The sequence below is a fragment of the Adiantum capillus-veneris genome, chromosome 30 (genome assembly GCF_014529385.1).
Source record: "Adiantum capillus-veneris isolate H3 chromosome 30, ASM1452938v2, whole genome shotgun sequence".
NCBI lineage: Eukaryota > Viridiplantae > Streptophyta > Polypodiopsida > Polypodiales > Pteridaceae > Adiantum > Adiantum capillus-veneris.
In genome coordinates, this window is record NC_140960.1 from 28242979 (window position 1) to 28270577 (window position 27599).

Genomic DNA, 27599 nt, shown 5'->3' on the forward strand with positions numbered 1-27599 from the left:
GCCGTATGAACCCCATCATTGTGCACATGGAAGAATATCAAGCCGTTCCGTGGCCCTGTATGCCACGGAGCAACTTTTGGTAGTTTGACCCGATCCAACTGCCAAATGTTGCTAAATGGCACATTGGGCCATGGAATCGCTCGATTTTCCTCCATATGCACAACAACGGGGTTCATACGGCCTGTGGGGCTCGGGATAGACATCACATGAGTTGTATTTGCTACTTGCTAGATAAACAGATCCCATGAGCGTAGAAACATTTGTTCTAAGCACCTTGTAGGTTCAATGTGCTTCACGAGCAATTTATGTACTAACATGATGTTTTCTTGCCCACCGGCGGGACGTTTGAACCCAACCGTCGTGCACATGGCGGAATATCAAGCCGCAATCAAACTGCCAAAAGTCACTTTGTGACAGAAGAGGCCATGGAACGGCTTGATTTTCTACCATGTGCATGATTACTGGGTTCATATGGCGCGTGGGGCTTAGGATGAGCCACATTAGCCCGTAGAAAGGCCTCACCATCCCTTTCTCTACCAATTCTTGTACTTGCCTCATGATCTCGTCTTGTTGAGCTTGGAAAACTCAATAAGGAGGCTTGTTAGGTGGTGAGTTTTCTGGTAGGACCTCAATTTGATGGTCATCATCCCCTCGTTTTGGAGGTAATTCCATAGGGATATCATCGATAAAAACATCTTGGAATCCATTTAGAAAATTAGACAAGTCCAACTCTTCTTGATTCCTACCATTTTCATTTGATAAAACATTAGGACCTTTCATGGATTGTTTGACAAAAATCATGTACGTAGAAACTAATCTTTTCATTTATTTGTCAAAAGCAGGGGAATTTACAAGGGGTATGGTACGACCACACTCATTAGCCATCTATATACATGTTCTTTTCCATGTACTTGAAGTACAACCTTCTTTCAGGGAACTTTACATTACTAGCCATACGATCAAACCATGGTGCCCCTAGGATGACATCTTCATGGTTGAGGGGTCCCCCCAAAAACGTGTTGATCATTCCCTCCCTCTCTCTCTACTGTACCATCTCTCACTTCTCTTCACTTCACCTTGCAAGTTTCTTCTCTTTCCTTTCTTTCAGTTTTCACTCCCAAAAGCTCTGCAATAGAAGTTTGAGCCTCCTTTATTGGCTCAAGAATTTTGCGGAATCTGTATCTTATTCTCCTCAAGATAATCATATCTTTTTCCATAAGTGTTACCCTATGAGAGTGGGTTGCACATATGTATGCATCTTGGAAGAGCTCAATTAAAAAGTCTTCAGCAGCTTCCTATATGCATGCCAAAGCACCTCTTGTCCATCTCATGTCAATCTTAAATTGCTCTGCTATTTGCCTACAGGACCTTTGAAAAGGAAGCCTTGGCACTGCAAGTGTAAGAGCCTTTTGTGCTTTCCTTATCTCTCTTAAGCATCTAATTTTCTGTGAGGAATCGAGGGTTGCACCCTTTAGCTTTGTTGGGTCCTTTTCCTTGATCAAAGCATCCTCATTTGGGACTGTGAGAACCCGAGGTGCATTCTTTTGTGGGTTTTGCAAAAAGACCTCGAATTATCTTCCAAGTAAGTTGGGTAGGGCCCATTGATATAGAGAGGCACTTTTAACATATTCTTTAAGCCGTCCTCGATAAAGTAGGTGGATAAGGAGGGCCTTGATAGCTTCTTGGTCCTCAAAGGCTACCCATTGTGGAAACTTCAAAGTTGGTTTCTTTAGCAAGTCTGCAAGGAAAAAGGCAAACACCTTAACAATCGTAGAAATAAAACCAAAGAACATTTACCATTAGGATAAGAATACCCTTCACCCACAAAATGCGCATCCACATTTAATAAGGGTCTATGGATATGCCATAGTTGATTAGTGTAACTCTGCTCATTGCATGCAACAAAATAATGCCTTCGATTTTGAAGCTGGCTAAGCACCTTTGGGTTTCAGTAAAAGGTCATATACGTAAAGCACTTGTTATTGATGTCGGCTTGATGCAAAGCAAACGCAACTAAAGTTGACATACAATACCTACGAAGCATAATCAATGGGTTCATTGTGGAAAGCAAAGAGGCAAATGAGGTAGTCCTCAAGTTCCTGGTATACTCTTCCACCACAATAGCTCTTAAGTAGAAGGGTATGTAGGGAAACAAGGTTCTCCAATTTGTTTTTTCTACACTTTTTTTGTTAAGTAGTGGAAAACTATGTGCCTCACCATTAAGCATATTTGGTAAATTTTGTGCAAGATGCACAACCTACTTGTTCTAAGGATGACTTTGGAGATCCCAAGTGGGATCAAGTTATGGGTGAGGAGATGGCTACCCTTGATGTTAATAAGACATGGGATTTGGTGTCATTGCCAAAAAGAAATAATTTTATCGGTTGCAAATGGGTTTACAAGATGAAACACAATGCAAATGGCACAATGTGTATGCTTAAAGCTAGATTGGCACCAAAAGATTATGCATAAACTTATGTGAAGGCATTCAAACCCATAGCTGAAATGGCTACTATCCATAGCATTGTTGCAATGGCTATGACAAAATGTTGGGTCTTACATGAATGTGAAGAACGCATTCTTACGTGGTGACTCACAAGAATTGAGTAATGTATGGCACTTGCAATCAATGAATTGAGTAATACTAACAATATTGCCTAGATACATATATGAAGCCTCATATCTAATCAAAAATACCTAATTGCCCCATTTAGTTAAGTCAATTATGAATTTAGTTGTTTAATTGAATGATATTTTCCTCATACACACACAATCTTAAGATCTGAGAGATTACTTTTTTGACATTCTCAATCTAGTCATGGTTTTGGACCTCGATAAAATTTAATTAAAATTGTTTTGACAGTAACCTTGTCATAGTTAACAAACGCATGCCTTTGTCAAGCATAGAGAGCCACTCCAAATGTAGTAGTGTAGGCAAAGGATATCTTGGTTGTAAATTAAAAAAAATTGGGGGAGGAAGGGGGGGGGGGGGGGGGGGGGGGGGGGGGGGGGGGGGGGGGGGAATGCTACCATCAACACATAGCTTCTTAATTTCAATTGTGTTCTACTGAGTTTTTTATATGCATTAGAATGAAACATTAAACTAATAAATGGAAGAGCAGAAGGTATAACTCTTCCTTATACATTATAGAGTTATGAAATGTAAACAATCAAGAAAGGGCCTTCACCCCCCCATCCATACAAAAGAGCAAAACATTTCTCACAAGTTTGAATGCATTTTACAGCTTTCTACCAACTCTACGAGTTGTTATCGAGCCCCTCTGGTTACCCATCAGTTCACAAAAGTGAACATGTTTTGTGAAGGCCACGAACTATTTTTGAGAATAGTAATCCTTAATCACAAGGTCACTTCCAAGATAGAATAAGAACAATCAACATTCAAAATTGCAAATTCTTTTTATTCTTTCCAGCATAATACTCCAATTTACATCCCAACCAAAGCTCAAAAAACCAACATCCCCTAGTGGCAGTGGACTATTTAATTTAGGGCAGGTTGTAACATTATCATGTTCATTGACATGTGAATGGCAGAAAACATGCATTTCAGTGATTCACAGCTAGTTAAAACTCAGAAAAGTCAAAACCGTTTGGTGGTCAACAAATTCGATTCCAAAAACAAAATCAGAGAGATCAGCAACAAAAACCAAATCATGTATTACCTGTAGAACAATCGTTTACAGCCTCAGCTACAGGAAAACCTTCAATTTCCAAAAAAGAGTCTATTACATGAGCAGATTGCAATACTCAAAAACTGTCGTGGCAACGATCGAGACTGCAAAATTTTAGGCTATGGCACACAAGCAGGTGTCATGTAGAGCACAAATCTGCAAAACATTTACAGCTGAAAACGCCAGCGCCAGCCTGTCATCTGCCTCAAATGCAATCATAAAAACAGCCAACTCTGACTCTTCACATCGGCCTATCTTCTCCGCATCCCGCGTCCTCTTCCTCTAAATCCACCTCGTCCTCTTCCTGCCATTGCATTTGCCGCACCCTCCCCTTGCGCACTTTCCGACTGCAATGCATAGATGTCGACCTTCATTTTATGCTTTTATCCAGACATCTACAAATTTCAACTTGCTGGGGCATTAAACTCACCTTAGGGTTCCGTATAGTCTCATCGACACTAAGAACTAGGCATGCAGCCTCTGTTGCTGCATTGATAGCATTGATCTAGCGGCAGAACACTAATAAGAAACCACACTGCTGGCTTTCGGTAACAAGATAAGCTTTGATTATTTTACTCACCTTCACAACAGATGGCTCCCACACAAAGTTAGAAAATGTATCGATGATACCTCCATTGTTTATGTCTACTCCAAAAAGCGCGCCTTCACCTGGAATCAGCAAAACAGCGCAGCCATATTGAGTGCGAGATCTAACCCAAAACCTTGTTATGATGATGTGAAAAGGACGCTATGCACCTGAACTCATGGCATGTTTTTGCCTGAGTTTGTTCAGCACGTCTGTCGCATCAAACCCAGCATTGTCACAAAGCTGGCGAGGAATCACCTCTAAAGCCTTGGCATATGAATTTATAAAAAGTTGGGACTTCCCAGCAATTGTTCGAGCATGCTGTCTCAAGTATCTGCTAAGCTCCATCTGCAGAGGAAGCACAATCCATCAACCATGATAACCCCCTAGGGGGTTAAAAAAAAATCTGGCAGCTTTCAAAAGACGCAATACATCAATAGCTCCACCACCCGCAACAACTGCTGAATTCTTTAGCGCCCTTCTCACTATCATGATGGCATCATGTAAGCTCCGTTCTGCTTCTTCAATAAACTGCAAAGACAAAAGCCCTCAAAATTTGATTACATTTTTTCTGCACTGCAGCATCCACTCACACAAAATGGGCCAGTTTATTTTCCAAGAATCCTTCATTTCGAAACTCTGACCAGGAATTGCTTCACATTTTCAATTTCAAAATTGTCATTTGCTATTTAGAATAGATATATGCACCCGTTGTAGTCCACCTCATAATGGAGCCTCCCATCAACAATAACACAGTGCCCAATACATGATGGCTATAGGATCTAAACCTGATCAGCTCCACCACGCAGCACAATAGTGGCTGTTTCTCCCGAAGGACACCCACTGAATATATTAAAGCGCTCATTTCCGACCTGCTTCTCCTCAAAAACCTCACACAGCCCCAGAACCTGAAAGAAACATGCCCAAGAAATAAAATATCTGATTTCGTTGCCATTAATGTTTGGAAAAACAAATAAACCCCAACCCACACTTGTTCACCTCAGGAACAATGTTGTTGACACTAGTTTGAACAGCAGCTCCAGTTGCACTGGCCACACGCTGTAGATCCTCTTCCGTGACACGGCCAGCGCAAAACACGTCTCGATCTGCAAAATACTGCACACCATTTCACCCTGTTTAGTCTCTTCATAAGAAAATGTCAAATCCATTTCCATAAATCCGAAAAGAAATTAAATTGTAAACAAGATTTGGACGTTCATCCAGCCAACAACACCTGGAAATATTTTAGTATTCTTTCATACCAATTGATAGCACCCACTACATCTTCGCTATTGGACCATTGGGGTAGCAATGTTGTGAAATCAAGACATTGGCTCTTGAATTCTTCTCTTTGCACTTCAAGATAGTGCAAATGACCAGCTACTTTAAAGTAGCCAAAACCTCCTTCATACCAATTGATAGCCACCACTACACCTTTGCTATTGGGATACAATTGGGGCACCGTTGTGAATCAAGCCATTGGCTCTTGAATTCTTCTCTTTTCCCTGATTGCGCTTCAAGACAGTGCAAATGGCCTCCTTTTCTATTATAATGTATGTCAGCAGGAAAAGCCTTGCCACTAGCCTTCAAACCTGAACCATTACCCCCTGTACTGCCAACAGAAATATGCGGCTTTGAGCCCAAGAAGTAAGTTTCCATGCCCCCTCCCCCCCCCCCCCCCCCCCCCCCCCCCCCCCCCCCGAATCTCCTACAAAATTTACTTGGAAAGTGGAGACTGAACCCTCTCCCCTTCTCCCATCAGTTTCTTGCTTTTGGCATCCAATTTGCATATACATCCACCAGATTGAGATTCAGATAGAGTGCAAACTGCCACAAATGGATGAGCCCACACTATCCTCTCTAGACTGTCGTGAGTACCTCTGTTCTGCTAGTCGGATTGGCCCAGCCTCCAAGACACCAGCATAGGATTAAGATCTATAAATGTTTTGAAAAGTACAACACGCTAATCAGCATGAATTAACTTAATGAATTTCTAATCAAGACAAGACAACCACACCAACTCCCTAAAGAGATAAAGGAGGCCAGAAGTACAGGACAACTAGCGCTCTCCCCACTCGTATGTAGGAAGTAGCTCTGAAGCGGCCTCCAAAGAGGCTTCCGATGCTCTAAAATTTGCACCTATTCTCTGTAAGTCCAGTTATACGAATGCTATCTCTTCGTAAGCCCACTTCTGCAATATGATGTGACAAATTTCAGCACATAGGAGAGCGAGCTTACTTACATTTAATATAGCCTCAAGAAGAGTTGCACCTCATTTAGGTAGAAATGAAGAATTTGTTCAGTTGTGAACATGGTTGTATTTGGTCAGCATTCTGGAGGAGATTGCACATCACACACCACACACAAGTCATCCTGCTAAAGAGGAACAGTGCCCATGATGCCATAATTGAAAACAGCTAATTGGCCCAGTTGGTGCAGCAAATGCAACCTGCCCTGGTGTTTTCAAGGCATCTCTAAGTCTAGACCTTGATATTCAAGATTTCTGAATAAGGTTGCCAGATGTGTGATTGCTCACACAAGAGACCCAAGCTTAGACATGTTATGTCTTGCAGTTTAAATGTACAAATTTGTTTAATAGTGTCTTAGCACAAATTGTCTGTCAGTGCCAATTCCAGTCTCAGAAATGCAGGAAAATAGTGCAAAGGATCATTAAAAAGATATCAACAACAGCATTGTCCCAATCATGGAATTTGGAAAACAGAACCAAGAATGAACATTTGCCAATCAACGGTTGCAGGGCTTATGATATTATCGATAGCATGTATGGGTGTGTTCAGGATATGCATAATTTTCCTTTGTGGCCTTGAAACTTTAAACAAAACAAATAAATTGAGACTATTTTTCTCCACTTGGACGCAAGCGCGCCTTCTCCCAATTAATAAAATGTTATGAAGTCATGAAGGTCCACGTATTTTGTTTTGTTCTACCTGGGTACCTAGGTCACCAATTGCAAGCCTCGACAGAACAATTTTTGCTCCACTTTTGACACACTTGTCGAGCTTATCATAAATTATGTTCCATTCTGCGTCTACAATAGATTGATATTGTGCTGGATCAGACAACCTGCAAAAAAAAAAAAAACAAGAACTTAGAATTGAATAGGCTTGGACGGTGTACGTACATACTAAGGAAGCAACCAAGGACAGAGTATCAAAGTGTTCTTCAACCCAAGTTTCTTAGCCCCACAGAAAGTATTTTATTGCACAACGCAAAAACAAGATTCCTGAGAGTCTTCTTTCCACAAAAAACAAAACCATACACCGTCCACAAATTACGTATTTTCTAAATCCATTTTGTTGGCCATGAACGATGCTGATTATATTCAGAACAGCAGATGCCAACGTGAACAAGCAAGCTACTAACATGATTTGTACCACAACCTCAATAATTCTAAGCAGATCTGAAGAGCTTGAAGCTCAGTGCTTCCACCTTATGTCAAAAGAAACCCTCTAGTCATGTATCTATGTAAATTAGGGCAATGATTCCACTACAAAGAGGATGGCAGAGCAAATAGAACACAATGCACACCTGATCTCTGCATTCTCCTTCTCAGACTTCAACTCCAGCTCCACATTTAGAGTCAAGATTTTTGGGTTTGTGAAACTTTTGGGCTGTTGTTCAAAACCGGCATAAGAAAAAGTCTTCTTAAAAGCAACACCTTTCACCAGAAAAGAGTCACGCATTGTTCCACCAGGAACCTGAAAGACATTATTGAGTAAATAATAATGAAAATAGCATGCTTCAGTTAATGTGAATGAACCAGATGCAAAATCTTTAGAATGTGCCTTTTTTATTCCAATCATATTCAAGCGATCATCTTCTCCAAGGGCTGTAACTGCATCAACAACCATTTTGGCAAAAAACTCCTTTTCTCCACCTATTAACTTTGACGAAAGCGTTGTGGCTGCACATTTTTCCAGAAGACCCTTTTTTTCATCCAAACTTTTTCTTTCAATGCTGATGGCAAGCTCTTTAATTTTAGCAATAGCCTGCAATGTCACACACCAGTAGTCCTTAAATAAAGCCTCGATAACTAACTTTTTTTTAACGTTTTGAATGAGCAACATCCCTTTTAAAATGAGCAGGAACATTTAGACAAACTAACCAGATTAGAGGCAATGCGGAAACTCCTGATAAGGTTTTGAGGATGAACACCCTCCTCCACAAATGGTTTTGCTTCTTTCAGAAATTCACCGGCTAGGAGAACAACTGTCGTAGTACCATCCCCTACCTTCAACAAGAATTTGAGCTTCAGAGCAATTACATAAATACATCAACAATAACAACGTATGCATAGATGCAACCAGGCAAAGCCCAAATTCACTATCAAAAGTGCAAGTTGCTAACATATGGTTCTCATCCACGGTCCGCAAGACAACATAAGCGTCAGTTCCGAGAATTGTTGACTAAGTCCAATGACATCCCCACTAACTTCATAAGTGGCCACTAATGCGTGTAGAACTAGGTGTCAAGAAATGCAAACTCACACACACACACACACACACACAAACACAAACACAAACACACAGACACACAAGGGTCTGCACACTGATATCCGCATCTCAGCTCTGGAGAGGCATGGCTGTCACGAAAGTGAACATGGCAGGCCTTAAGAGACTCAAGATACATGATTCCCTTGGCCACAATTAAAGCACGCACTTCAAACCCATTTCTTCTAAGTCCAGCGCTTGTTAATGTTACAAATGAGTTGCTATCTTCTGCTATGCGATTGTCAAACAAAATCCTTCCTCGTCATACAGTATCCAGTATGGGCATGTGCCATAAATTGCCTCATATTGGCAAGTTCAGGAGGTGACTGAAATCAGATTGGCTTCTTTGGTAAAGTTTTCCCATGCGTAAATTACACTTAATTGTTATAGAAACTCAATACATTCTTGAATACTAGGTGAAAGAGAAAAGTTCTGGAAGGATGAGATGACTGGATAGATGGTCAATAAAGTTCCAAAAGACTAAACAGCCGCTCATTTTAGTGCACCAAAAGCTCCATAAGGATGAGATGACTAGATAGATTAGGATATGAATGTTTAGTGCTTCTTGAACTGGATTTTAGGTGGATGAATGGTTAGAGAATGTATTGTCCAGCAAGGGATGGTCATTGGTATGTCTGCACGAGGCCAATGTCTACTCAAAAATTGGATTCATTTTGTCATGAAGTGGTGACGTGGTATGAACACCGCAGACAGAGGATGCTGACGTGGCAGAACAGTATGGCAGACCCGGAAATTACGCTGACAGCTGATGACGTGGCAGCCTGTACGGCCAACCGCAAATTGCATTGACAGCTGTACGGATTTTCCACATTTTGCGCTAGCAGATTTTTGACCAGTTGCTTTTGGGATTACTTGCTTTTGAGTTAGAAGCTTTTGGGGCTCTGCTTTTGGCATCCCTTGTAAGAATAAATAAACCCTTTGGGGCCTCACTCTGCAGAGCATATCTGGACGCAGAGTCTGAGAGCAGAGGTCCCCTTCGAGAGTTGTACTTTGCTCAAGCATTAACATAAAAATAAATACCGAAAGGGGCACCAGCTTTTGGGGCCAATACCTCTGGGCATGGAACTAGGCAAGGCCGTGTCGACCAAATTAAACTGTGATTTTAAAGTTGAGGTATTTTAAGTGATTCTCTTGTATGACGTGCCAGATTCTCGACTTGGGGAGCCCAAGCCTATGACACATTTTGCATGTTGTAATAGATTTGGACTCTCCAAGTCGAGAGTCTACCTCGACACGACAAATAATCACTTCAAAAGAGTTCACAATTCACAATTGATTTGACACTGGCTCTGCGGAGTTCCGTGCCTAGAGATATTGGCCCCAAAGACTGGCGCCCGTTTCGGTATTTCTTTTTGTATTAATCTGCAACTCAAAGTACAAGCGAGTAGCCAGGACTCACTCTTACACTCTGCGTCCAGATGCTCTGAGAAGTCAGAGCCCAAACAACTTATTTAAAGAGTTTACAAGGGGTGCCAAAAGCAAAGCCCAAAAGCTGAAATCAAAAGCCTTGTAAAATAAAGCAAAAGCTCTCTCTCTCTCTCTCTCTCTCTCTCTCTCTCTCTCTCAAATAAAGCAAACAAAAGAGCTCTCTCTCTCTCTCTCTCTCTCTCCAATTTGCGACAACCTGTCAACCCGTGAAATGCGCTGCAAGTTCCGGCAGTCCGTACAGTCATGCCACGTGTCAACAAGCCAACCGGGGGAGGGTCCTTTGCAAGAGGGTGTGTTGGGCAGCCTCGTCATAGAGTTGTGACACGTGTCACAAATGGATGTGTCACAAACAAGAGCGCACACAAATAATCAATAAGCTGAAAATAAATAAACTCTGAAGAAAGAGACGAAGGAGAAGATCGACACAATATCAGAGACCAGAAGATGGGTTGGTCCCCTGCCCCCTCCCTAGATAGAATCTTTATTAGGGAGAATCTTTTTACAAGCACAAGAACCGGAGAAACCCCTCCGTTCTAGTTGTTAGACTCGATGATCGTTTCCTTCCCGTAAGTAAAATCCTAGGGACGAGCTCTCAATTCCTTTTCCATCTGTACTTGAAGATCCAGTGCTACACTTTCCCAAGGTCGGTCAAGAATAGATAAAGACTATAGGAGTCTTGGCCATCTATGCCTATCAAACTTTACCTTTTTGACACACTAAGCAAGTGCACACAAACTCGTACAAGCTATTCTTGAGCTCGGGCCAGTAGAAATACTTTTCCACCTAGGCATGGCTCAGATTCACTCTCCCTCAGAAGGTGGTCCATGTCAATCTCTTGGTCAAAGCCAGAATCCTATGTGTCGTGATCAGTTCTCTCTATGTGATTTCTACATCTGAATGCCACCTGCATGATGTTAGGACCTTTGAGTGACCTTCGGGTCCAAGGCTAACTTTCGGATGTTTGGACCTCTCAGTGACCTTCTGGTAGACAAGCTTTTTGATGCAAATGCTTTTGGGGAAGAGCTTTTAGGACGTAAGCTTTTGGGGCTCTACTTTTGGCATCCCTTGTAATGTTTATAAGTGCCCAAGGGCCAATCCTCAAGGGCATCTGGACGCGAAGTCTCATAGAGAATCAGACTCTCACAAATTGTACTTTGCGAACACTAATAATAATAAGGAAATACCGAAAGGGGCGCCAATCTTTGGGGCCAATACGTCTTTGTTCGGAATTCTGTCGAGCCGTGTCACCTACTCTCTTCCTCAGTATTTTGAAGTGTTTAAGTGTAGTCGGGCGTGTAGTTGCAATTGTCGTTGTGTTTCCCTCCGGTCTCTCATTGTAAGCGACTACAGTGGGATCACAGCATAGCTTGCTCCCTTGCCCTATGCAAACCAAAGCGCGATCCTATCGACATGAACGAAGCACCGAGAGATCGCACTACCGAAGAAGAAAATCTGTTGAGCCCAACCACTCAGAGACACCCAAACGAGACACATGCCAAGTATGTGGCAAACAACAAAAACAAAGACCAACGGATGACACGATTGACTTGGAAGCTTTGCACAACTATTTGAGCACCTTGAATCCCCTTGCTAACCCTATAATGCCATCCCAACCCTATTAGATTTACTCCTCTTCCACCTGACCACCTCTTCATGGCAGAGCTCTGGAGATGTCTCTTAGCCTTTGGGAGGCATTTTCAAGAATATGGCTTCAGGAGAATAATCGCATATAGCCTCCAAAGTACCACTACCGTTGCCCTCTACACCTCCTTCCATGTCCCACCACCACCTACTGCACCTACCTATTCATCTCATGCGCATCATCACCATTACTATAATTACTCAACACCTCCGGTGGCCGATTTGGGTCCAAAACCTTTTATGGATGGTGGTGCTACGCCCAAATTTTTAAGCTTCTCATGCGTCCAAGATTCCCACAACACTCTCAAGTTTTAACAACATTTTGACGTCCTATTCAGTATCGAAAATTTTATGAAAGAATCCAAGTTGCTATGAGTCACATCTTTTCTTAAAGGTAGGCTTTGACAAGGTGGGCTGCAGGGAACGAGGGGACGCGGCCCTCAACATGCGAGACGTGACGGGGGACGCGAGAATGGGACGCCTATTTGAGACGCAGGGACGTCCCTTACAAGGGACACGGGCGGAACGCGTCCTAGGACGTGGGTCCCCGGTGACGGGGCAGCATGGGACGCGGACAGGGGTGGGACGAACCAATTTTGGGCCATTTTTGGGGGCAATAGTTTGCTATTTAAGGGCACACAAGGGAAGGCCTTGGCAAGCCTACGCTTCTAACTTCTAAGTGCTCCCGAGTCCCATGGGCGGCGAGCCATCATCCATGCCACATAGGCCATCTCTCTTTGCTATTTAAGGGCACACAAGGGAAGGCCTGGCAAGCCTACCCTTCTAACTTCTAAGTGCTACCGAGTCCCATGGGCGGCGAGCCATCATCCATGCCACATAGGCTCTCTCTCTCTCTCTCTCTCTCTCTCTCTCTCTCTCTCTCTCTCTCTCTCTCTCTCTCTCTCTCTCTCTCATCCATGCCACATAGGCTCTCTCTCTCTCTCTCTCTCTCTCTCTCTCTCTCTCTCTCTCTCTCTCTCTCTCTCTCTCTCTCTCTCTCTCTCTCTCTCTCTCTCTCTCTCTCTCTCTCTCTCACGCACGCCCTTTGTTATATTTGGTATTATGTAATATGAGTGCAAAACCCACTTTTTCTTTGCAATCTTGTGCTCTTAGTGTTCACTGTTGTCTCAGTATTAAATTTGCAAGAACTAGTGTTTTTTAGAGCGCGTCCCCCGTCCCTTGTTTTGCCACGTCCCCGTCCCTGGGATCTGCCACATCCCCGAGACCCGTCCTCGTCCCCATGTGACTATGGTGGGCTGCCCTAACCAAGAAACCTAATAGTCCAAAGACTTGGTACGACACTACGGTGGGCATGTCACAAACTGATGACATAGCAGTCTCGAATTGACGTCGGAATGCTGACGTGGAATACACAATACGGAACCCCGCATCTCGCATCGAACATGGCAAGCCGTACGAATAGCTCCTTGACAATTGTTGACGTGGCAGTATACGGATTATCGCGTTTTTCCTTGGCAGCTATTGGGCCACAAGGTTTTGAGTTTGAAGCTTTTCATCAACTGCTTTTGTGAGAGGCCATGGGCCTTTAAATATTCAAGCATTTATATAAAAATAAATACCAAAAGGGGTGCCAAACTTTGGGGCCAATACCTCTGGGCACAGAACTACACCAAGCCGTGTCGACTCTAGTTGAACTGTGATAAAGTTTTGTGAAGTGTTTTAAGTGATTCTCTCGTGTATCGTGCAAGATTTCCGACTTGGGGTGTCCAAGTCTCTAACAGTGGTATCCAAGCTTCAAGCGTGTGCTTTTTTGAAAGAATACCGGTGTGAGCCGGATGAAAACACACACAGCGCCTCTATAACGACCCGACACACACTCTTGGGAAGATACACACACACTATAGGGCACCACTCGGCTTAGACAACACACCTGGCCGAGACAGGGAACACACCTCTGGAGTGAGAGGAGAGAAATTATCCACTTGTCCACTCCACACACACACACACACACACACACCCCTAAAAAACTCAGCTCAAAAGAGGAGAATTTCTGATGTTTAGATACAATTGAGCTTGGGCCAACACCAATGGGGCAAATAGCTCACACAATATGGGTAAAATAAGCCAGATACAATCACAAACTAGAGCAGAAACTTCGCTCATAGGAGAAACTTACACAGAAAAACAGCAGGAAAAGAGTGAGGAATTTGGCAAAATGGACAATGCCATCGCGTCCGGAACGGCCCAAAACCCCAGTCTACAATGTCAAAGTGCTCAAATACGACCTCGGATGAGCAGTTTACGGCCAAAACAGACTCCAAAATGAGCAAAAACACAGCTGCGACTGTTCCTCCTCTCTTCTCCACGTTTTTTCTGGTCTTCTCTCAGTTTTTTCAGTTCCCACACTTAGATTTATTAGTTGGTCACCCTTGGCCTTTTAGATGGGCTCAAACGGACCCCGAACAGGCCAAAAACTGACCTCGCAGTACATAGTTGTCACCTTTTTGCATCATTCGCACACCTGGCATTCAGCTTTTTTCCAATAATGCATCTCGCCACCACGTGAAGTGGCCCCAAAAAGTGGTCCTAATGATGACCTTTCTGCGTAACTCTCACAAGAAAACACCCACGTTGTGTCCGTCCTCATCTGCGTGCAAATATTGACCTCGTTCGCCCTCCTGACGCCACTAGATGCCATCTGACGCACCTGCTGACCTCACGTCGTCGGCCCGTGGATAGCTTCCTCGAGAAGTTTTACGCGCTACCAAATCCTCCTTATTGTAGAAAGAACACACTAGTATTGATAATAGTGAAAATCGCTGCACTATGTACATGCAGTCCTACCTATACACATGTGGGCCCCACATAACCACCTGGCTAAGGAAAATGGGCAATCCTTTATTTGATGCACCATGCATGTATATGTACATATGCGCAATCCCTTGCTCCAAAAAACTCCTGACACCGGTCCTACCAAAGAGGAGACAGAGCAAAGTGGCGTTTCCAAAGCTCACTGGAAATTTTATATAAGAATCTTCGTGTGCAGACCCTTTTATTAAAGAATCTTCGTGCGCCGACCCCGGACTTATCAACTACTCCCACCCTTACTTCATTGCGCATCGAGCGCGCTCCCGTCTTCATCGCTCTGTCTTACAGGACATAAGCCATAAGGAATTCAAGACCACTTGCAAGAGACAAAGGAGTTCGTTTTTTGACGCTTATTCTGTGTTGCAAAGACTTTTAAAAATCTCTTCGATGGTTGAGAATTTGGATATGCGACAGAAGGCAAAGTTGATCCACTCAACAAGCTATGCGCATTGACGTGAACGGATTTTACATCCAACAACTTTGGAAAATTAGGGTTTCTACAAAAAATTTCAGCATGTGTGGAATTAATGTTTTTGCAAGATCTTGTTATTTGTGTACAAATATAAAAGGTAATAGAAGCGACGAACTTGCATCTGTAAGCATTGGGAAGTATGGAGCTAGACATCCACTCTTTTGCGACAAGGTGAGCCATCTCCTTGAAATTGTTTTTTTTTCCCGAGAAAAAAATCCTTCTATTAGTTAATAAAAATGTCCATAGGGCTACAACGGTCAACCACCTCTAATAGAGAGGGCTACAACAACCATAAGAGGAGACTATCCCAAAGAAAAACAGCATATGTACAATGAGGGCTAAATCAGGAGATGGGAGGAGGGAAAAGCCACACAAGTAGTGCCATTTGAGCTCACCCCGGACCATGGTGAAGAAAGGCCCCGGGCGCCAGAGTCGAAGGAACGCCTCTCTGCGCTCTAGCATGCGGTCGGAGCTGCCCTGAAGTCTCTTGAATTGTGCCCTAAGAGTATGGATCAACTCCGGCCAAAAATCTCGAACAGTCTCCGTTGGTGGCACAAGAAGAGCCTCGAAGATACAAAAGCAATGGGCCCGCCAGATGAACCAGAGTGTCGGGCCACAGCAAACTCCAAGCACACCTATCTCTCACTGCACCACTCCTATGGAGTAAGCTCTGTAGCCGGCTGGAGTGTAGGTCGACCCCCCTGCATCACTATCATCTTGCTAGTGGAGGATAGCTCAAATTGTAGTGCAGGGCCTGTGAGAGTGGACCAAGCAACTGTTCCCCAAGTGTACTGTCGTGCTGTGGAAAGCGCTAGCATCAACCGAAGGACCCGAAGCCAAACTTGTTGTGCCATAGGGCAGTCCCACAGACAGTGGCGCTAACTCTCCAAAGGGTGGTCACAAGCTGCGCATGCTGTCGAAAGGCCACTATGTACTAGCCAGCTCCCCATTGATGTAGCTCTATGTGCAACTAGCCACTGGAACAGTGACTCGCCACGGTTGTCTGGCGTCCCACAACCTCGCCCAAAAGGTTGACAAGAACTCTGTTGTGAGACCCTCCTCCTGCCAATGAGGTGTTGCAGCAAAACGAGCCTCTCTCCGTGCTTCCACTATGTGACGTCCGAGTCGAACAGTGTACTAAAAGAAAGGGACCCCTAGATGGTCGACTAAAGAGTAAGCGTCCCTCCAAAACCGCTCTCCAAGATCCCACTGCACTCGTGTCAGTGCACAGCTCTTTGTTGCTAATTGGACTATTTTCTTATTTTTTAATGATTAATCTCTTTTTTAGGATATTTTATTATGTGCACTAAGAACTGTTAAAAGATTGTAGCTACAAGAACTGCCATCAAGAACGAGCAACTCTGATGTGTCATTTGATGGGTGACAGTAAACATCGCGAAGGAGTTTCCGTAAGTTCGGTGGAAAGGGCCAGGTTACGAGTGCCCCTGATGCGTCACATGATGGGTGACGGGTGCATCAGAAAGGGGGCATTCCGTAGGCTAAGGAGGAAATCCAAACTGAGTAAGAAAATACGCGTAAGAACGCAAGCACAAGAATAAAGATGGGTTCACTGAAGCTTTTTACGAAAAGCAGGAACATTCACGGGAGGACAGATGCTTTCCCGCGAGGAGTCTATGTCTGCATTGCATCTATGGCCGAGTTCTGCACCTGGGGACGCCTGGAATGTGTTCGTGTAGCATTGTTTTCACTAACTAAGTGAGTTTTTAAAGTTTGAACAGGTTCACACTTTATTTTATAAAGTGGCCGGTCACTTTTAAGTGACCAACCCTTTTATTAATAAAATAAAGCAAGGCTCTTATGAAGAAAAAAAAACCAGCGCTAAAAGCTACGCAGGGGGCTGAAATCTGCGATCTCTCTCTCTCTCTCCTCTCTTTGAAAAGCGCCAGCACCAACGATCTCTCTCTCCTCTCTCTAGGGCATCAGGGCCTGCTTTTTCAGCTCTATTCCTGCCGGGTGCCAAACCCTATAAAAGGGTAGCAAGCGTTCAGTTTTAGGACATGCCGGAAGCAGCAGAAAGCACTAGCGCTGGGATTCTGGAGCAGAGGCTGACGACGGAAAACGACAAGTGTTCGTGTGACGACTGAGTACGGAGGTCGTTTTTCCGAGCAAGGAGCGACAGGTATAAGATGTTGATACGCATTGAGAATTGTTGCTTGGTGTGGTTTGTTTTGCAGGAATCTCCCGTCTTACGGGAAGGCCCTTCACGGGAAGTACGACTTCACGCCTAAGTCCCTTACGGGAAAGTACAGCTTCGCGTCTAAGCCCCTTACGGGAAGGAACGGCCTTGTGCCCAAGCCCTTTACGGGAAAGCACGACCTTCGGGTCTAAGATTACAGAACGGAGGGGTTTCCTCGGGTTCTCGTGCTTGTATACGAATTCTCCCTAAATAAAAGAATACTCTTAACGGGGGGGGGACCAGCCCATCTTCTGGTCCCCAATACTGTGTCATCTTCTCCCTTCTCTCACCTTTGCAAAGTATTTTAATTTTTCAGATTTCTAAGTGCTCGTGTACGCTCCCGTCTTGTGACAGTGGTATCAGAGCTCGGACTCCTCTCTTTCTCTGCAAAGAAGGACGATTCCGGGAAGAACGGAAAGAACCATGTCGGGCCAAGGGAGAAGCGTTGAAGAGGAGCTTCAACAAGTGCAAGCTCAGCTTGCGGATTTGCAACAAATCTTATTATTGTCGGATGTCCAAAAGCTCTTGGGCGGAATGAAGAAAACGAATGGAACTGATGCAGCCAAGCATCAAGACAACACTGTTGGCGTGAGACCACAGGAGGAAAGAGAAGAAGAACGTGCCGAGGTGCACAAAGGATCTTCGGATCGGAATGAACGGCCTACTCCAAGGAAAGGCCAGGAAAAAGCGCTCTCTTTGCTAAACGAGAGCAAGGACATCTCTATCTCCTCTCCATCTTACTCTCCTGATTATACTTCTACTTCTCGATCATCTCGTCAGAAGAAGGAAGCCGCTACTACTACTACTCTTCAACAACCTAAAGATAAGCCTCGATTCAAGAAGCATGGTCGCAAGTCTCAACATCGCATGAGAGTCTTCAAATCGGGCGACAAGGACATCAAGTTCGAAACCTACAACGGACGGAGAGACATCTCCAAAGCATTGTCCTTCATCAGACAGTTTGAAGTCGCCTTTACCAATGGGCACTTCACAGAAAGATCCAAATTACGCCATGTGGGGATGCACCTCAAGGAAACGACAAGTAATTGGTGGCTAGCCAAGATTCTGGAAGGTTCTCACACCAGAACTTGGGAGAGCTTCAAATCTGAATTTTATGAACAATTTCTTCCACCTGACTTCGAGCAAGACATACGGAAGGAATGGGACTGGCTTGCCCAGAAGGAACATGAAAGAGTAACGACCTATGTGGACAAGTATTGGTCGGTTCTTCTGAAGGTCACTCCCTTCATGAAGATTGCCGACGAGGAAAAGAAAAGAAAGTTCGAAGCGGGTCTCCAACCGCAGCTTCGAAAGAGTATGAAAGTGTATCCGCATGACACTCTTCAGAGGATGATGGAGTCAGCAATCATTGCTGAGGATTTGCACTCTACTGGGACGCCCAGAAAAATGGAACATAGCACTTACCGTGCAAGACAGAGGGGTCTACGATGACCAAGGGGGCCAAGGAAGAAAACGTCCTCCATCGAGGGACGATGATCGTTCTAAGAAGCCAGAGGGCAATGGCAAGCGAACTAAGTATCTTTCTCCTACTCAACTTCAAACTTACAGAGAGGAAGGAAGATGCTTCTACTGTGGCAAGAAAGGACATGTGAAACCGGATTGCCCTCTAAAGCAGCAACGGCAAGAACAAGCTTCTGCGAGGCAAGAAAAAGCAAGGAAGGAACCCGCACCGCCAAGCTCGAACTCAATTCCAGATGTTCAAGGAAACATAGAAATGGAGAAAGGAAAGCGTCAACTTCAGAAGGGCTGGGGGTCTTTGAACAACTAGCGAGTACTGATTCTTTATGATCCAAAATCCACGGATAACTTCATCTCCCTGGATACTGCGGAACGTTTGTGCCTCACACCGGCTCAGCTTGGCACACCGGTTACATTCGGATCGGCATTCGAGGGGTTGACAACCAATGCAACTCCCGTGCAAGGACAGTTCAATCTTCGGATTGGCGAGTACAAGGACCGCGAATCATTTTTGATGGCACCCATCGAGGGATATCATCCTGGGTATGCCATGGCACTTCCACATGACACCTATTCCCGATTATGTGGAAAAGACCCTCACTTTTGATCATGGGGGTAAGAAAATAAAGATTCATGCTGATGCAGGAGATTGGCAGTTCCCAATTGTAAGCCATATCTCCATTAAGAAAGAAATGAAGAAGTGTGTTTCTGCTTACTTGATTTTTGCACGTGAGAAGGATAAAACTAGTAGGGACTCTCTCTCTAGTCTGGAAATTAATCGTCTTCAATTTATTGAAAAGTACAAAGTTTGTTTCACGGAAACACTTCCTGATGAACTCCCTCCGATACGCCCGGAAGATCACCACATAGATCTCATACCAGGTAGCTCGCCTCCCAATCAATCCCCTTATCGGGTGAGTCTTGCTCAGCAAGAGGAAATTTTGAAGCAAGTCAACGAGCTTCTAGAGAAAGGGTTAGTACGGCCAAGTGCTTCACCTACTGCTCTCCAGTTTTACTGGTGCAAAAGAAAGATGGCACGTTTCAAATGTGCATAGACTATAGGTCTTTAAACAAGATCACGATCAAGAATCGCTCTCCGATCCCTCGAATTGATGATATACTTGATAAGTTGCAGGGTGCAAGTGTCTTTAGTCGCATAGACTTAAAGAGTGGGTATCATCAGATACGGATCGCCCCTGAGGATGTCCATAAGACTGCTTTCCGCACAACCTTTGGACTATATGAATTTTTGGTAATGCCTTTCGGCTTGACCAATGCTCCTGCGACGTTCAATCGCATGATGGACCGCATTTTCAGCCCGTATCGAGCTTTTACGGGAGTATTCTTTGACGACATACTCATCTTCTCTAAGTCAAAAGAGGAACATCGGAAGCACTTGAACTTAGTGTTTCAAGAATTGCGAGAGCATGAGTTGCATGTGAATGCAAAGAAGAGCGAGTTCTTTCTCTCAGAGATACACTATCTCGGCCATATAGTCTCTCACAATCAAGTGAGTATGGATCCTGCCAAGATCCGAGTGGTAGAAGATTGGCCTATTCCCACTACGGTACATGATGTACGTAGTTTCCTAGGATTATGTTCATATTATCGAAGGTTTGTCCGAGGATTTGCTCATGTAGCAGGACCACTTCATGACTTGACAAAGAAGAAGATTCCTTTCAGATGGGGATCGAGACAACAAGGAGCTTTTGATCGGATCAAGTACTTGTTAAGCCATGGACCTATTTTGATAGTGCCTGACTTAAGAAAACCATTTGAGGTTCACTGCGATGCTTCAGGCGATTGCATCGGAGCAGTGTTAAACCAAGGCCATGCAGTGGCCTACGAAAGCAGACGACTTAAGGATGCAGAGTTGCATGCATCAATCTACGAAAAGGAACTCACGGCTGTGATTCACGCCTTATCCAACTGGAAGCACTATCTTCTAGGGGCAGATTTTGTGATCAAGACTGATCACCAGAGTTTGCAGTATTTTCTTACGCAAAGGAACTATCTGAGAAGCAGATGAGATGGGCAAACTTTTTGTCTATGTTTCACTTCCAGATCCTTCACACGGCTGGGAGTAAGAATGTGGTCGCGGACGCATTGTCTAGGCGGCCAAGGGTGAACGCTATCACTTCGGTGTATCACCAAGAATTAGAAGCACTACCGGATTTGTATCCGAATGATCCAGACTTCTCCACCATTTGGGAAAAGCTACATCGTGGAGAGAATGAGTTTCCCTATTCCATTCGGGACGGTTATCTCTACCACCATCAGGCCATATGTGTGGCGGAACCATTAAGAAAGAAGATCATGGATGAAGCACACGCTTCGCCTTATGCGGGTCATCGGGGTATTCTCCCTACGACCTTAGCAATGGAAAGATATTTCTTTTGGCCTAGCCTTAAAGCAGACATTGATAAGTATGTCAGTGAATGCTTGGTTTGCCAAAAAGTGAAGTATGATCGGCATAAGACGCCTGGGTTGCTACAACCTTTGCCTGTGCCTAATGAACCTTGGGAAAGTATTGCCATGGACTTCATCATGGACCTCCCTAGAACTCAGACTGGAAATGACGCAATCTGGACCATTGTGGACAGGTTTAGCAAGCAAGCACACTTTATACCAATCAAGAAAACGATCAAAGCAGATCATATGGCTAGGGTCTTCCTGGCACAGATCTTTAAGCATCATGGAATGCCTAAGTCTATTGTGAGTGATCGAGATCCTCGCGTGACAGGAAATTTTTGGCGTGCCTTGATGGATAATCTTGGTACGAAGCTGAATTTTTCATCTGCCTAAAATGTCACAAAATGATGACGTGGTAGGATTGCCCAGACAACAAATGGCATGGCAGCATGGTGATGTGACATGTTGTACATCGAGATGATGTGGCAGAACTGTACGGACACCCGGATTTTGCGTTGACATGATGATGTGGCAGAATGCACGGATTTTCGCGTTTTGCATTGATTGTTGACGTGGCGGTTTTACGAATTTCTATAAATCACGTTTGTGCTTTTTGTTGGCAGATTTTGGAATCATTGCTTTTGGAATAGTTTGCTTTTGGGTTTAACAACTTTTGGGGCTCTGCTTTTGGCATCCCTTGTAAGAATAAAAGGAGCCTAAGGAGCCTCACTTCTCAGGGGCATATGGACGTAGAGTGAGAGTACAGGACCTGCGGGAGTTGTACTTTGATCAAGCATTTATATAAAAGAACTACCGAAAGGGGCGCCAGTCTTTGGGGCCAATACTTCTGGGAATGGAACTACATCGAACCGTGTCGTCTCGAATTGAACTATGATTTTAAAGTTGTGAAGTATTTGAAGTGGTTATCTCGTGTGTCGTGTCGAATTTTCGACTTGGGGTGCCCAAGTCTGTGACACAAAACAAGATCTACACACACACAAAGTATAGGCATAAAACATACTGACGTGGCAACTATATGGACAATCTTCAATTGGGCCCCATAGGACAAGGTCCCATAAGTTGATGGAAACTCCTCTTTAAAAATAGGCCACTCTGCAAGACATTGTAAGTTGGTAAAACTTCTTCTACTGCTTCTAGGGTTTAGGCCCCTCGGCCGGGATTTACAAGTCGGCTCAAGTCTTCAATGGCTTGACACGTCAACCATTTGTGACATTTTCACCTCTCTCGATAGAATTGCAAGTGCCCCAATATCTTCTAGGGGCGAACCTAAAGGAGTCAAGGTTGTTGTAACATCGTGCCTAGCTTGCGTGAGGTAGTTTCTCATACCAATTATGTGTGCCACGTACACCCCGCCTTTTTCCATTAATGATGTGATAAAGTATTCTTGGCCTTGGATTTGTCTTTCCTAGGAACACCAAGTGTCATCCATTCTTGTATTCAAAACACTAGTTGTAGACCTTGCATCATAGTGTTTCAAGAGTCATCAAATATTGTAGCAATGTGACATTCCCATTCTCTCAAAATTCCGACCATTTAAGTCTCTCCTTAAGATCTATTCTCTGCATTAAACTAAATGCTAGTCAAGCCAACTCCCAAAATGGTACCATTTATGACAAGCAGAAGTTAAAAGCCCAAGTCAAAACCTTTTACTAGAAAAACCAAACTTAAAACCTTGTTCTTAGCAGAACAAAATACTTCACGCAATTCAACCTCATAATTTTCTCTCCCCCATGTCATTTAGGTCCCTAGACTATAAAGTAGCAATATGAGTAACAACTAACTAGAGGTACAATCAATAAATTAATTGACTTCAAATCCTACAAAGAGATCCAATTCCAGACATTGCCCCAATCCAATCACATCAACCTATCTACCCAAAACATTGCCATACATGATACGGCCCAAGCCCATTCATATGCAGAAAACAATGAATGTAACCAATGACAAGTCTCAAAAAAGAAGAAGTCTGCTTGCAAGTTTGCAACATTCAATCACAAAATTACCTCAGAATCTTGGGACTTGGCGATATCCACTAAAACTTTTGCAGCCGGATGGACAATGTCAAGAAGCTTCATGATTGTGGCACCATCGTTGGAAATAGTGGTGGACTTGTCATCATGGATGAGCTTGTCCATACCTCTGGGGCCAAGGGTTGTGCGAACTGCATCAACAACCGCAGTGCAAGCATTGATGTTACTGATCAGTTGTGCCTTCCCCTGTGATGTATCTGTCCCCTCCTTCAGCAGAATGATTTGAGGTTGCTGCATGAAATTCGAAAGCTTTGTAAATGCTATCAGAAAGCAACAGGATATGCCACGGAAGGCATGTACTTTCACGAGCCTAACATACAATGGTAACGAACGCAGAAGATGCATGTAAATGATGGAGGAATAACCCACGCACGGAACTCAGGTTTTCCAAGTTTCATGTTTCCGCAAAAAATGTACGTACATGATCTAAAGCCTAGAAGGAATCCACGAAAGGAGCTCATTTTCTGAGTTCCAGGTTTCCGCTGGAAATGACGAAGACGAAGCACAAGAAAGAAGGGATGTTCAGGAAGGGGATGAAGTACTTACCAGCATAGACGCCATGGCCCTGCAGGATCTAGTAAAGGCAGGGGACACTGCTGTAGCCCGATTCGAGATGGAAGTATAAAGAAGGCTCTTGAGGTTTTTTTGGTGGGAACTTCAGCATGCGCGCTGCTCTTGGTTGTGACCTAATGTCATTGAATTTCAAACTTCATCATTTTCCACACGAGAGAAGAAGAAGAGAAGTTTTTTTTTGGCCTGCCCAAAGGGCAAAGGCTATAGCGATGCAATGTCTTTTTGTTGACTAAAATAGAAAAAATAAATTGAGTTGTATTTTTAAGCATTTTTTGCTAAGCCAAAAATGTTGATTGGTTGAATTAAGATAGTGGGTACTCATTTAAATGAAGAGTGTGTAACTCTAATGATGACATGTCTTGAGTCTTCAAATATTAAAGATTTTGGGTTGCCTCTAATGAAAAGAACGTGGGTTTGTTCATTTTGTGGGTTCACAAATCCCAAGAATCATCTTTTCATTTTGAGAAGTTCTTTCGTTTTTATTTTATTTTTATTTGAGATGGGTTCTCTTTTTGGATGGCTAAAAAATTTTTAAAAAATTATGAGGAATATTTTTTGGGCTGCCCAAAGGTTATAGTGATACCTTTTCTTTTTGCTCACTAAAATAGAAAAAAGATGGAGTTATATTTTCAAGCATTTTTTTATAGGCCAAAAAGACAGATTCGTTGAAATAAGATAGTGGACAATCATTTAAATAAAGAGAGTGTAATGTAATGATGGACATGTCTTGAGTTTTGAAAAATATGAAATGAGTTCACGAGCCGTCGAGCACATCATGGAGTTTCAATGTTGGGTGGTACACGAGCCATGAAACTTGCAATGCGTGAATGCTGAGGAGACATTTGGCACAGCCCTTGAGGAGATGAGGATGGGCACGAGGCAACGATGTTGAAGACTTGACAAAGTTGGCCACCACTAGCTGAACAAATGGATCAAGAGAGTCATGAGCACTCATGCATGAAGCGCTGCCAACCCTAACTTGCCCTCAAGGCTCAACTGCAACACCTCATCGAATAAAAACACAACAACGATGTGCGTCAAGTCCCTAGGCCTACCGAATAGGGTTTCTCCTTTCTCAACCGATGCGCTTGGCGCAGCCCTGCGCTTACTTGCAACCCAGCCCGATGTCTTGCTCATAGCGTTGGTGGTTCCAGAGGGCTACTTGTTGGCGCTTACCTCATGGATCAGTTCCTGCTGCGAGGCTTCATTTCTAGATTCATGCATGGTGAGACTCCTTCAAACTTTTTCAACTTTTTAGTTTGATTTATCCCCGTTTTGGTTTTGCTCTTCGTTTGCAGATTTGTAGAGTTGGGAGTTGGGAGTCAAGCGTCTGCCTCAGTGTGTTTTCGAACGCTTTAGTAGTTATCTATCCTATTTGAGTTTATGATGTTCGGTTGCAAAGTTTCATGCTCAAGAGTCAAGCGCTTGTAATACTATGAATGCTCTTCCTAATGTCTTCTTGCTCGCTTTGCTCAAAACTCCCCAGCCCCTCAAAGTCAAGAACCACATAAAGACAATCAGATTCACTTTTCGCAGTAATCCACACACCATCTGTGCATCTGCCTCCAGCTACATCCAACAAGCTACCGAAAAGATGGTAGAGATTTTGCTTTTGTGTCATGGGCTTTTCTCATGGTTTCCCTTTGTTGCTGTAGTTGCTTCTTCAGCTGCGCTCATGAAGAGCAGGGAAAATTTCATTGCTGACACAAGTGTCGGCAGGCATTAAAGATTTCTGGCATGCATCATTGTAAATACCTCTACAAATTTTAGCTATGCGGTTTTGAATATAAATATTTTCTTCTTGTTTCTCTGACAAAAATTCCAACATGATTGAAGCTGCTTCAGAGGGTAAACACTTCATCTCAGGCCATTTTCTCTGAGGCTCCTTCAAGCATTTTTCAAGTACTTCATCATTCAGTGCCTTGCTGTGAGTTTTGCTTATAACATGACTTATTGCAGCTGCATTTCCGTACAGGGACATAGATTCATTGCAAAACGATGTCAGCCATGTTAGGAGACCTGTATTGCCACCACCAGCATGCCTGACTACAACAAGCTCACCTTCATTTGTTATCGATAGGTTCAATATGAGCTTTGTATCTACATTCAAGATCACTGGCTCATGATTAGACAAGGCCACCCCATCTAGATGGGAAAAGTAAGTTATGCATGCAACCTGCATGAGACACCGAATCCTTGACAATCAACACAAAATGCTACCCAAAGAAAATAGGGACACCAACCGTTTTGTGAGACTCGGAGGTATCCTTTCCAGTTGGTGTAAAAGACTTATCAGTGTAAAGAGGCCCACCTATCGTTTTGTGCTGGGTATGAAGCACTTCAATAGAGAAGACCAGACCTGATTCATATTCTTCACCATCCTTTTCCACATGAGCCATCTCCACTATGGAACCATGATATAAAAACCTCTGTTCTGGATCATTTTGGTCACTCCACAAACAACATAGCTTGGCCTCATGCTTAAGATGAGAATTGCGGCTTGGCTCTGATGTGTTTGTCGAGCACTTTCAGGAGTAGCAAGAAATCTTTGTCGTCGAGCGGACAACAATCGAGGGAGAAGTTAATAGCTTGAGAGGCAATCCAAGCGTGAAGATTGGCAGGTGTGTCTATTCTTGAGAGTCTCTTCTTGAGACTAGCTTTGGCACATTGAGAGAAGCAGTCAAGAATAGACACCCGTGTAGACCTTGGGGAAGCCCCACCAATTGATGGTTATGAGATAGGTTTGCATCAAGCTTAATATGGAAGCCTTTGTGCAGCTTCAAGTCATTTTCTGACTCTTTAAGCATGGAAACTTGAAGTCGTTGTGTCCGATGTTTTTGAATAGAGAGGATGTTTACTCCATTCATTGAGACCTCCTCCATGGCCTTTCCATCCACACACACAAAGACCGTTTCACAGAGCTCCATCAAGTATCTCACAAAGTTGCAGGACACATCTTTTCTGCTGGCCTCTACAAATTGGTCTCTTCCATCCCAATAGAATAGACAGAGCTTACTAGCTGCATCAACACATGCATACAGGCCAGATCTCAAGCAGCTTAAGTGCATTTTAAGTATTAAAGATGATGGTGCTATATTTCTCTTTGAATATCCTTGTAAGGATGACCTTATCCCCATAGAAACCAATGACACTAGCTGCTTGGGAGTTCATAGCATCAAAATCAATGCTTGCAATGACATTATCCTTGCTTTTTGTAGAAGCTAGAGCTAGTGTATTGCATAGCTTTAGAATCTCAGCCTCGAAGACTTGGCACTTTTTCGACAAAGCTAAGGTCCTGCTTGTCAGAAATCATGTCCATTAGTTGGAATGCAACAGGTCGGGCATTCGGTACATTGCTGTGGTGGAAAGGGAGACAGTGATAGTGATGATAGTGACCAGAGGAACCAAACATGGAGGCAAGAGTGGGATTACTCTAATTTGTGGAAATTCCCAAAATACCCCTTAAATTTCAAAAATTCCCATAATACCCTTGTATCAAGACTTCCTAATCTTTATTCCTTTTTGACAATTGAGATCAGTTTTAGCATGTAATTTGGCACAAATTACCGCGCCAAAAAAGGCAATTATGCAATTCATCTCCAAAGCCTACATAACCAACTCAATTTCTAGTTTTAGCATCTTTTATGATAGACAATTAGCCTTCTTATGAAAAGCTACAAAAAAAAATTATTTTTGGAGAAATTTACTCT

The 27599-nt window shown here is 43.6% G+C and overlaps 1 protein-coding gene and 2 pseudogenes across 1 annotated transcript; all 3 read right to left on the reverse strand.

Annotated features, from left to right (window-relative positions):
- Positions 1–3649: 3649 nt before the first annotated feature.
- Positions 3650–24028, reverse strand: LOC147417720 (TCP-1/cpn60 chaperonin family protein). Its single transcript, XM_086506875.1, has 13 exons — positions 23863–24028; positions 23290–23547; positions 8402–8527; positions 8082–8285; positions 7825–7994; positions 7224–7359; positions 5275–5391; positions 5064–5183; positions 4708–4806; positions 4446–4623; positions 4270–4358; positions 4120–4194; positions 3650–4036 (listed from the first exon to the last, which is right to left on the reverse strand). The coding sequence occupies exons 1-13, from the start codon at positions 23875–23877 to the stop codon at positions 3941–3943; spliced, it is 1683 nt and encodes a 560-aa protein (XP_086363001.1). The 5' UTR covers positions 23878–24028; the 3' UTR covers positions 3650–3940.
- Positions 24029–25552: 1524 nt separating this feature from the next.
- Positions 25553–26402, reverse strand: LOC147417721 (uncharacterized; annotated as a pseudogene).
- A 4-nt stretch (positions 26403–26406) lies between these two features.
- LOC147417722 (uncharacterized) lies at positions 26407–27301 on the reverse strand (annotated as a pseudogene).
- Positions 27302–27599: the final 298 nt, after the last annotated feature.

Coding starts and splice junctions, on each gene's coding strand:
- LOC147417720 (XM_086506875.1), bottom strand. Junction 5,392..7,223: donor TTGGTGACCTAGGTACCCAG/GTAGAACAAAAC, acceptor AATGGTGTGCAG/TATTTTGCAGATCGAGACGT. Junction 4,037..4,119: donor AGACTATACGGAACCCTAAG/GTGAGTTTAATG, acceptor TATGCATTGCAG/TCGGAAAGTGCGCAAGGGGA.